The following is an 11632-nucleotide window of genomic DNA, read 5'->3' as shown; positions in this document are numbered from 1 at the left end:
TGAAACTCAACACTGTGATTTGAATTCTTCAAGTCATGGTTTGAATTGAAAAGGCCTGCCCCCATGCCAGAGGCCAGCTTTAATAAGGCAGGCACGCAAAGGCCTCCAGACTGTGATTATTTAAAAAACTTAATCCTAGATGGGAGAAAAACAGAATGTGGCGGGGTTATTATTCTGGTGCTTCTCAGTGGTTTGACCTGTAGCTGCGTAGACCTGCCATGTTCAGGAGAAGGTTATTACTTACCAGTAGCTTCAGTCTTGACTTTGGAAACCGGAGTGCGTGCAGCTTTTTGTTTCCTACAATCTGGGGTATATTCACTCCGGATTGAATTTCAGCAATCCTTTGGAAACTGACATCCTGCTGCCACACTCCCACATCCCCTCTTAAAACCATTAATCACCTCTCCCGGGGTGAAAGGTTGCCTTTGGAGCTTTGCTGCAGCCAGCTGGAATGGCTCCTCTCCATGTAGGCGCTGATGAGCTCGCCTCACTCCCGGCCTCTGCACGAACGGACCTTTGGGAGAATAATAGAAACACTGACTCATCACATGACCATTTGGAAGGGTCACAAGCCAGAGGCCTCCTTTCTACAGCCAACAACAACTTGAATCCTCCACCCTCGGTGGAGGGTCCCTTTTGTTACTGAGCAGCCACAAGCCACAGAACTGGGGAAGAAATACTGAGGAACCGTATGGGCCTGAACTCGCCCTTGAGGATGGATGATTTTAGGTGAGCAGCTCTCCGGGTCCAAAGTTTGAGAAGCCTCGAGGTCACACAAACCAAAACACAAAACAAACAGAAAATAGTGAAAACCAAACTGAAGAAGTGAACTTGGTATGACGAGCAAGGTGAATGCCATAAGGTCAAAGAAACAGGAAATGAAAGAAATGTCAGGGGCTATTTAGAAAGTTGTTTCTTTCAAAATTCACTGGTAGGAATTTACAGATTTAAATATCCTGGGCTTCTCCTGTTGAGGGTAGGTAAGGATTTTCTTTACACACAAAGTTACATCTCGGTCATTGTGGCTGCCCACTGGCCCAAGTCTGCCAGACTTACAGGGTGAGATGGAGGGGCTGCAACTCCATTAAGTAGTCAAGTTCAGAAAGGAGGTAGCTGAGGTGTGCTGGAGCATGGGAGAAGATGGCATGAAGGGTGACAGGTGTGTAAAAAACTGTCCTGTGCAAGTGTGTTGAGAATTTGTGGGTAGCCTCTAGATCCAGGAAGACAGAGCGCCTATTTGACACTGATGGTGGTCTAGATAGGAATGATAAGGACGGTGGAGTGATAGATTTTGCAGGCTCGAATGAAGGAAGAGTTTTCTGTTTATCCCTATTTAATAATTCAGGGCTATGGGATTCCCCTGGTGGTCCAGTGGCTAAGACTGCACACCTCCAAAGTAGGGAGCCCGGGTTCCATCCCTGCTCAGGGAACTAGATCCCACACGCCACAACGAAGACACAGTGCAGGCAAATAAATATATATATTTTTTCAAATATTTTTTAAAGAATGATTTCAGGGCTAGATTTCTGACTATGTGGCCACTGACAGTGGGCATCGAAGCACTCTGTGAGTGGTGGTGAGGAATGCAGTCTGAATGACAGGAGGAAGTGCACCTCTGGATGTTTAACATAAAGGAAAGATGCCCTAAGACTCTGAGGGTCCTCAGGACTCAGAATGGACATAAATATGGAAGTGGCATTCATCTCCCAATACAGACTATTTTGGCAACCTATTAGCTGAAAACGTGTTGCTCAGACGGGTCAAACTAACACGATGAGTTATTTAGTTACTAAGTCATGTCCAACTCTTCTGCGACTCCATGGACTATAGCCTGGTTCCTCTGTCCACGGGATTTCCCAGGCAGGAATACTGGACTGGGTTGCCATTTCCTTCTCCAGCAAGGTGAGGTAACCACCCTAAATTGAACATCTGCAAAAACTCAGCCACACAGGTTCACGTAAGGAGATCGGCTTAGCAGTTTGTGTTCAGTAACAACAAACAGACATGACAACAAAGAGCACCGGAGGCTTCCCTTTACTGTAAATCTTATGTAAGGAACTGACAGCATCATTGGCTTGTCAAAAAGGCCAAGTAATATCAGGCTGTGTTAATAGAAGTATGGCATCTGGAAGGGAGGAGGCAAGAATCCAGACCACTGTTGGCACCGTGTTCATTTGTGGCCACCAATGTTAAGGACCTTAGTGACAGGCTGAGGTCGCCAGTGGAAGGGCTACTGCACAGGCAGAACCAAAGGCATGGGGGTTATTTAGCTGGGAAGGAAAAAACACTTGCCAACAAATGGAGTTACTCACAATCGGATTGGGCTGCCTTCTGATAGGTACTGAGACCTTCATCCCTGCAAGTGTTTAAGTAAAAGCTGGACTGATTGGGTCTGGGTGGCGAGGGGAGGTTCCTGCCCAAAGCAGAAGGTAGAATTTAGTCAGCCTTTCAGCTATTCTACCAGCTGGATGATTCTGATTTACGTCCACCACCTGCTCACCACCTCCCTGCCTACCATCTCTGACTGGCCTGGGGCAGCTGCTGAAGGGGACAAGAGGAGTCTGTGGGTTCAAGAGCCGCCAGCGCCCCCAACCAGGGAGCAGGGGAACCCACTGACCGGCGCAGCCAGGGAGGGTTAGGGTGCAGACCTGCTGGTAGGCTGGGGGCTAGCCTAAAAGTGCCCAGCAGCGAAGGGACCCAGCGTCCCACCTTCTCGTACAACGCAGGTATCTCGGGCTCCATCGCGACCAGCAATTCCCGGGGCGCGCAGCCTCCAGCCTTGTTCCCGGAGTCTCTTTCCTCCCCGGGCCTCCGTCTGACGCCCACAGCCCTTCGCAGGAAGCCGACTCCCAAACCCGGGCAGGGGGTGTGGGCCGAGGACGAAACCCCGCCCCCAGGGGTCCCTGATCTTTGCCCCCGCCCCGGGCTCCGCGCCTCCCTAGGAGGCCACCGGCGGGCCGGCGGGTGCCGCTGCCTTTTGTGTGTTTCGAGGTGCAAGAGTACCCCCCAGCCGTCCGCCGCGTCCCCTCGCGGCCCCCGGCGCCTCCTCTCGGCGTCCCCAGCCCCCCTGCTCGGCTCCGCGTGCCAGCTCGGGGCTCGCTGGTTCGCTCCCCGCGGCGCCAGGAGGAGGGGCGAGGGCCCGCAGCCCCCTCCCCCGCGCGCGGCGCCGGAGCCCAGCCGAGCCGGGGGGACCCGCCGCCGCCGGTCATGTGGGCCGGACTGCTCCTCCGGGCCGCCTGCGTCGCGCTCCTGCTGCCGGGCATCCCGGCCCGCGGCTATACCGGGAGGAAGACGCCGGGGCACTTCGGGGCCGAGAGGTAAGCGCCCCGCAACCCTCCCTTGCGCCTCCGCCGGAGCGCTACCGGCGCGGAGCCGGGAGGCACGGAGGGGCGTCCCGGAGTCGCGGGTCCGGGCAGACACCCCCTCCCCGTGGCACTGTCGGCGCGGGCGAGCCCGGGAGGTCGGGACAAAGGGACAACAGCTTGTGGTCCGGGCGGGTGGCCGTCCTGCGCCCCTGGCCGGGGCTGTCCTGACTGGGATCTGGCGGGGGGACCGAAGATCCCGACGCTAGGTGAGCCCCTCTGAGTACCGTGGAGCGCGGATCCCTGGCCAGGGGGCCGGGGACATGCCAGCTGGTCTTCCGACTGGCGGGCTTTTCGCTCCCAAACGTGCCCGTGGCTCTGCCTAGGCAGTGCCTGGCCTGCCCCGAGGCGCTGGCTGCTCTGCGGCTGGGGGCTTTGCCTCTGTCCAGGCTCTGTGCCCGCCGTGGACCTTGGAACCGCCGGGGTCTCTCTAGGTTATGTTTCGGTTTCTGCCAGTGTGTGCACGCGGGCGGGGGTGGGGTGTTTGTCCCTTTGCTCTTTCCCAATTGATGTCTCCCTCCCCTCGTGTCTCCTCCTGGGAGGGCCGGGTCGCCGCGGGCGGAGCGCGTGTGTGCGTGATGCTCAAAGCGAGGGAACACGGTGTCAGCGGGCGGCCTGGCCCGCGGCCACGGCCTCGGGGGCGGGGGGCGCGCAGGGGGGCGGCCCCGCCAGGCTCGCAACTAGCACGTGTGTTCCGCAGCCACCGCCAGTTCCTGCTCAGATCCGCCCGCTCCGCCGGCGTGTCAGAGCCGTGCTGCCTGCCACCTGTCTCCCCGTCACCGCCCGCCCTCGGCCCCTTGGGGCGCTCGGCCCCTGCCCACCTGAGGATGAGGCTCCAGTGGCCTCCCGGGCATCCTTCCCTCTGCCGCTTTGGTGCACCCCTGTCCCTTTGAGAGCCCCATCTGGAGAGCCTCCTTCTCAGGCTGCTGCCATAATCGCTCCCGCGAGGGCAGCGGGTGAGACATCCCTGCCGCACCACCCCCCGCCCCCCACCCCCTTCCAGGGCCCCTTCTTGTGCGATGACTTCAGAGAGAGAAAAAGCTTTTGGAGGCCCCAGGGACAGTTTTCTGCAGACGTTTCTGTTTCGCCCTGTGCCCTGAGTTTCCCTTTCCAGAATACTTGTCACTTTTGACACAGATTATTCTCCAGAAGAGCAGACTGACTCTGTCTTTCCATTCATGTCCCCAGTGCCTGCTGCACATCGTGGATGCTCTGTAGACTGCCTATTGCTTTTGTTTAGTCCCTAAGTCGTGTCCAACTCTTTGCGGTCCCAAAGGCCCCAGAGGAACCCTCCAGGCTCCTCTGTCCATGGGATTTTCCAGGCAAGAATACTGGAGTGGGGTGCCATGTCCTTCTCCAGGGCATCTTCCCGACCCAGGGATCGAGCCCACGTCTCCTGCACTGGCAGGCAGATTCTTTATCCCCAAGCCACCAGGGAAGCCCAGAGAGTGCCTGACTGGCAGGATATTCCCACCAGTCTGCAGTCTTGGGTAGAACACTGTTGGGGGAGATTTCTTGTCCCTATTCTGTTGGACTAGGATTCTTAGTTCAAACTAGGCTGGGCTTCACCATCCTCTGCCCAGCCCAGAACCAGTTCTTGTCATCCTCTCTGACCCCTTCCAGGCCCGTGCACATGCTGCTCCTGCCTGGAACATTCCTCCACTCTCACAGGCTGCCCCCATTCTCTCTCCAGCCTCAAGGGAGGAAACCACTCCTGTGCTTCCTCCCTAGCCTGTAACATTGTGGCACTTATTGTTACACATGGTTCCTTGTCTGCCCCTTGAAGGTAGAGGAAATGGCTTGTTCATGGCTGGACTGCGTGGCCTCACCCAGCCTTGGGTACACTGGGTCCCCCTTCACTCCCTTGGGCAGCTCACCAGCACCCTCTCCCCCTTCTCAGAGATGTCACCTGGGGACTGACATTTCACCATCTCTCCACTCTTCTGTTGTTATCCTTTCTCAGCGTTGCCCTCAACTGCCATTGATTAAACACCTACTATGGGCCAGATGCTGCCCTTGGTGCGGAGTTGAGCAAAAAGATGAAGCCCCTGTCCTCAGGGTATGGTAGGGGAGCCAGGGAATGAGTACGTCAGCAAACTAGTGAGTATTGGGTTGGCAAAAAAGTTTAAGATGTTATGGAAAAACCAGAACAAACTTCTAGTCCAACCCAATAATTCAGTGTCCCAGAAAGTGTTATGAAGCAGAATAAAGTGAGGTAAGGTTGCAAAAGTAGGGCCTCTCTGAGAAGGTGACTTGAGCAGAGAGACCTTTTACAGGAAAGGGGGTGCTATGTGTGTGTGTTTGGGGAAGAACTTTCCTGATGGAGGAAACTGCAAGTGAAAAGGCCCTGAGGCAGGCGTCCCTGGGGTTCTTCATCCATTGCAGTCTTCCCTTCTCAGCTCTGAGGGCCCTCCTTGCTCATTGTCTACATGACAGGCAGCTAGTGTCTGTTCTCTTACAACTTTGTCTTTGTCCTGCCTCCAGGAGGGACAGACCATCGGGTCATTTTTCTTTGGAAACGTCTCATTGTCCATTGCGGGTGGAGGTGGGGGTTTCCAGAAGTGTTGGTTGACTGACTTACTGACTGGCTGGGAGGCTTTCACGGCCCAGGAGATGAATCCTCCCCTGACCCCCAGGACAGAACTCGGAAGGTACTCTCTCCTCTCTTGCAGACGCCGGCTGGGCCCCCACGTCTGCCTCTCGGGGTTCGGGAGTGGCTGCTGCCCTGGCTGGGCGCCCTCCATGGGCAGTGGGCACTGCACCCTTCGTAAGTGACTGTCCATGTGCCCCAAACATCCTCCTCAGCAGGGTGCGCATTCCCTGGGCTGGCCTGAGGGGCAGACTGAGGGGTTCCAGCCCCGACTCCCTCACCTGTGTTTCTCCTCTCAGCCCTCTGCTCCTTTGGCTGTGGGAGTGGCATCTGCATCGCTCCCAATGTCTGCTCCTGCCAGGACGGAGAGCAAGGGCCCACCTGCCCAGGTAACTGGGGGCGCGGGCCCTGGCTGATGGGAAGAGCTCTGTTTACACTGAGACTGTGCCAGGCACTGGGCAGTCGTGCCCTAGCGCATCATTTTCAAACAGCCCTATGAGGTAGGCATTCTCATTCCCATTTTATAGATGAGAAAACCGAGGCGCAGAAGCTAGTGGCTCGCCCTGGGTTACGTGGCCAGTAAGTGGCAGAGCTGCATTTAAACTCAGTCCTGTTTGCCTCCAGGGCCCCCTTCCCCACAGAATTTAGGAGGAGCCAGGGGGCAGCGGGGAGGGGGCGGCTGGGACTGCTGCGTGGCGCGTGCTCACAGGTGCGGTGATTGTTTCAGAAGCCCACGGAGCCTGCGGGGAATACGGCTGTGACCTCACCTGTAACCACGGTGGCTGTCAGGAGGTGGCCCGAGTGTGCCCCGTGGGCTTCTCCATGACCGAGACAGCGGTCGGCATCAGGTGTACCGGTGAGAGGCCTGAGAGCAGCAGGGAGGGGCAGGCGGGAAGGGGGTCTCCTCCCTGGCCTCCGAGGCCAGTCTCCCGGGATGTGCTAGAGTGAAGCCGAGCTCGGAGCGGCCCTGAAGTCTGCAAGTGGGCAGGTGGGCAGGTGAACACAAGGAATCTGCCCCTTCGGCTATTCCACAAATACCTATCGAACATGTCCTACGGACCAGGACCTGAGCTGGGATTGGGGTTATGCGGGCCATCTCTGCTCATATGTTGCTTCAGGATATGGTGCAGGGAGATGAGGAAGGACAGTGACAGTCCCACCTAATGGGACCATCATCGGAGGAGTGCACAGTGCCAGGACCCACAGGGGCACAGGGAACTGGGTCCAGCCTTTTGCTGGACCGCAAAAGGCTCCCTTGAGAATGTGACATTTGAACGATGAGGCAAGGGAAACTCAATAGTTATTTTGTAAAAGTATTATTTGTTCCCGATTTTTTAAATTTCCTACAGGCCAAGTCTGTTACCTTCTTCATAGATGCTACTATGACCAGCTTCTTACTTATGTTTCCAGAGAGCTTGAAAGCCATCCCTGCCCCCCACCCTTGTGCCTTTTTGACATTTTGTGAAAATAAACATTTCTTCCCCTGAATATAAAAATAAAAAATAACTTACTTTGGAACATTTGGAAAGTAAAAGAAGAGTAGAAAGGTGAAAATAAACATGTCCCAGAAGTTCCTACCCAGAGATATTTGTTACTAAAATGAAGTTATTTTTTTTTCCTGCCCTTGTTCCCTTGGTTGGTATGTGTATTTGTATGTGTATTTGTGAGTGTGTGTGTGGGACTGTGTGTCAGGCATGCCTCTCTGTCTGTTTTATAAAATTGGGATCATACCTTATCTATTACTTTCGTTCGTTGTTTTTTAACTTTGTGCTGTGAGCAGGAAATATTAGTAGTCCTTACAACATCATTTTTAATGGCTGCAGATGTGGCTACTGTAATCTAAGTACCTACTTCTGTGCTATCCATCCTTAGCTTGTCTGCAGTGTTTGGCTGCTATGAATAATGCTGCAGTAAAGTGGCTTCCAGTCGGCCTTTCTGATTATTTCCAGAAGGAAGACTATTGAATCAAAGGTCCCATGAAGGAGTTTTTGTGCTTGCTCCTCCCCCACCCCCTTCCCGGCCTTTTTCAGAAGGTTGAAGTACTTTCCAGACACATTTCTCCTTGCAGAGGCAAACTGGACTAAGGAAAAGCCAGAGACCAATGTCGAAGCAAGTGTAGGGCAGGGGAGTCACGGGGATGGGATAGGGTGAGTCAGGGTGGATGTCTTAGAGGAACTGGGCATAGTCCCAAAGGTGTCTGCTGTGGAAAGAGCAAGGAAGGAGAATAGAGGACATCAGCAGGCATGGGGGCCAGGGGTGGAAGGGAGGCTCAGGTGGGCAGAGTAGACTGGAGTGGGAGGAGCTGACCTCCTAGGTCCTCATGGTTCTGAGATAGAAAGGGATGCTTTGAAGCATGGGGTGGGGGTTCTGTCTCTCAGCACCCTCCCCTACCCCCAGGCTTGAACCTCCCTAAAGCCCTACTGGCCCCCCCTGGACAGAAGCCTGGAGGGCTCCTTTGTGCCCCACAGCTGAGCCTTAACCCACCACCTCTCCACCTCCGCTTCCCACCAGACTGACCCCCCACTCCTCCACTGTGTTCCCTATGCTTCCTGGATGCTCCACTCGACAGCCCCCTTCTGGCTGCCCCCTGGTCCTCTCAGCCCATGTCTCCTCCATCACACACCTGCCGTGGGGGGCGGTCCCTGCTGGGGCACATGCGGAACCCTGCCCCCCACTGGCCTCTCGTGGATTGCCTCATGAATCCTGTGTTCTCAGGCTGCGACCGTCTGGAGAGCCAGCACTGTGTCTTAGTCACATTTGTGTCCTCGACAGATCCCTTCCTGGTCCGCTGCATGCCAGCGGTGCTCCACAAGAACTAAAGGGAATTTAATCAACCTTCCTGCCCACTCCCCTGGCCTTTTTGGGGTTGCCTTGCAGGTGGGACCGTTGGAAATGGTTCTATTTCAACCAGCCTCTCCCGTCATCTGTTCTGTGTGGGTCAAAGAGGCCTGGCCTCGTGGCCTCTTCTTTCTTGGACTGGGGGTCCCTAAAACCAGAAGGTTTACCTAGTGCCTTCTTTCTCTCTGGGGTGGCAGTGAGGCGCGCCCCATGTGGGCTCAGGGTCCTCGTGGGATGCACGCCCTCCCCACATCCAAAACACATTCAGAGTGAGCTATGCAAGTGTTTCCTCTCTCCCCAGACATTGATGAATGTTTAAGCTCCTCTTGCGAGGGCCACTGCGTGAACACGGAAGGCGGGTTCGTGTGCGAGTGTGGGCCGGGCATGCAGCTGTCTGCGGACCGCCACAGCTGCCAAGGTGAGCGGCTCTGGGAGGGGTAGTGATGTTGTGTGCCGTCGCCACCGCTTTTAGGCTCTGACGTGGACCTCAAGGCCCTGCCAGGCCCAGCCTGTGCTCTCCAGGCATGACAGCACATCACCTTCTCCACGGTCCTCTAAGCAAGATGCTGCTCACTCTCTCTCTCTCTCTTTTTTTTTTTGCCTGTACCTCTTGACATGTGGGACTTTAGTTCCCTGAACAGGGATTTAACCCATGCCCCCTGCATTGGAAGGCAAAGTCTTAACCACTGGACTGTCAGGGAAGTCCCAGGAGATGATGTTCTCATCCTCACTTTATGGATGAGGCTTGCCCAAGGTCATTCTGTCAGTAGGAGGAGGGGGAATCAGGTTGCGTGTCTGACACTATGGCCTTTGTTCTGGACCACGACTCAGTAGAAACTGCTGCTGCCATCGTTGCAGGGTGGGGGGAAGGGGAGGGAGAGGCAGAGGGAAGGGCCAGGGGCAGGTGGAGCAGACTGACGAGAGGGAGGAAGCCCCTGAGATGGGGGAGGGCTGAGGGGAAGGGGCTGTGACACCCTGGGGGTGTGTCGTGTGGGAGGCCGTGCTGTGATAGTCATCACCTGCCCCTGTGCTGGCCCAGGCTCTGGAGACACACAGCCAGGAAGAAAGCATCCTGCCCTCCAGCGCCCCGCCTGATGGAAGGGGAAGAACAGTAAGGTTTTTCAATGAGGTCCTCATGGCTCTTCTGCTAAGGGCACTAATCCCATCATGAGGGCTCCACCCTCAAGACCTCATCTACCTCCCAAAGACCCCACCTCCTAATACCATCACATTGAGGGTTAGGGCTTCCATACATGAATTTGGAGAGAATGCAGTTGAATAGCACTTGGTCGTCAATCTGATGAGTGCCCTGCCTACCTCTCCCCAGTATGTGAACAGACACACATGTGCCCTTATAAAGGTAGAAGGATAAGAGATGCAGGGAGTAGGGGGGGTTAATAGTTATTCAACTCCTGTGTTCCAGGCATCACGTTAAGTACTTAACACACATTTTCTCATTTCATCTTCAGAATTGTCCTATGAAGTTGGTACTGTTCATTTCCATTTTCCTGGTAGGAATAGTGAGGTTTAAAGAAATGAATTTGCTCAAGATCATGTTAGAGCTGAGATCTGAACCCAGTCATTGCTCCACCTGCTTTTCCCCCCTTAACAGTCCATCTTGAAGATATTTCCACATCAGGGTCAATAGATTTGTTTTATTCTTGTCAACTGCTGCCTAGTGCTCTGCAGTGCAAATATCTCATAGTTTACTAACTCTTTATTGATGAAGATACAGATTATTTTCAGTTTTTCCCCAGTTTCAAACAGTGGCTTGGGGAGGCTTTGACAGAGGAGGTGGTATAGATGCTGGGTTTTGAGGTATGAATAGGAGTTTTCCAGCCAGACAAGATGAGAAAACATTCTAAGCAGATAGGAGAACATGCGTAAAGGAGGAGGCCCACAAGAGCATGGTACATTTGGAAGATGGCCAGAATTTAGGCCAAAGTCAAGGTGAGGGGGAAAGAGGGAGCTTGGAAGGCAGCCTTGGGCTCCTGAGCTATGGTGGATCATTCATACCTGTGGGAGCCTTGGAGAGATTTTAAACAGAAAGTGGCCTGATCAGAGGTACCCTTTGGTCAGAACTTCCTGGAGGCTGTGTAGAGGGTAGCGTGGGAGGAGCACAGGGAGAGGCAGAGAGACGCACAATGCAGTTGTTATCCTCTAGACCACAGACAAAGGTGTCCTGGGCTAGGATATGGCAGTGATGGTGGAGAGAAGTGGGCTGGTCCATGAAGAACTTAGGAGTTGATAGGCTGGATGTGGGTTTTGAGAAGGAGAGGGGTTCAGAGTCTGGTAGAAGATGGTGATGAGAGAGGTAGGTAGAGAGGACTGTATGTTTCCAAAACCCCACAGGGAAGTGAACTCCAGCCATGTCCCATTCCCTTCCAGACACCGATGAATGCCTTGGGAGCCCCTGCCAGCAGAGATGTAAAAACAGCATTGGCAGCTACAGATGCTCCTGTAGAACTGGCTTCCATCTCCATGGCAACAGGCACTCCTGTGTAGGTAAGGCCAGGGACCCTGTTGTCTTCATACTTAGGTTGCCAATCAGGAAGACTGTCAGGGTGAGCCCAGGGACAGGGAAAGGTCAACAGTCTGGACCTCCTTGGTTCCCTGGAGCCTGCAAGCGCTTGAGCCTTTGCTCAGAGCCTGCCTTTCCCTGGGGTTGGCGTGACTCCTAATGGAAGACCCTGTCTTGGACTTTTCCTGGCCACATGCCACTTTCATCCTGTTATGTTTCTCTTCCACCCTCTCCCAGATACACCCCAAGGATTCCTCTCTGCTCACCCATTTTCTTGGCTGCCTTTGCTCCCCTTGGTAAATAAAGCACGTTATGTCTTGG

General features: G+C 54.6%; 1 protein-coding gene across 6 annotated transcripts in view; it reads left to right on the top strand.

Annotated features, from left to right (window-relative positions):
- The first annotated feature begins 2431 nt into the window (after positions 1–2431).
- Positions 2432–11632, top strand: part of VWCE (von Willebrand factor C and EGF domains) — a 31040-nt gene continuing 21839 nt past the window's right edge. Inside the window, exons 1-6 of one of the 6 annotated variants that reach the window (XM_043452581.1) lie at positions 2432–3317; positions 6035–6129; positions 6252–6341; positions 6680–6808; positions 9092–9208; positions 11179–11295. In XM_043452581.1, coding sequence (XP_043308516.1) covers positions 3208–3317; positions 6035–6129; positions 6252–6341; positions 6680–6808; positions 9092–9208; positions 11179–11295 — 658 coding nt within the window. In that variant the 5' untranslated portion in view covers positions 2432–3207. The remainder of the gene's footprint in view (positions 3318–6034; positions 6130–6251; positions 6342–6679; positions 6809–9091; positions 9209–11178; positions 11296–11632) is intronic. The other 5 variants (XM_043452576.1, XM_043452580.1, XM_043452579.1 and 2 more) reach the window with 5 other exon arrangements.

This window comes from Cervus canadensis, chromosome 29 (genome assembly GCF_019320065.1).
Source record: "Cervus canadensis isolate Bull #8, Minnesota chromosome 29, ASM1932006v1, whole genome shotgun sequence".
NCBI classification, from domain to species: Eukaryota; Metazoa; Chordata; class Mammalia; order Artiodactyla; family Cervidae; genus Cervus; species Cervus canadensis.
Note: the sequence above shows the minus strand (reverse complement) of the source record. Positions and strands in the feature narration are given on the sequence as shown.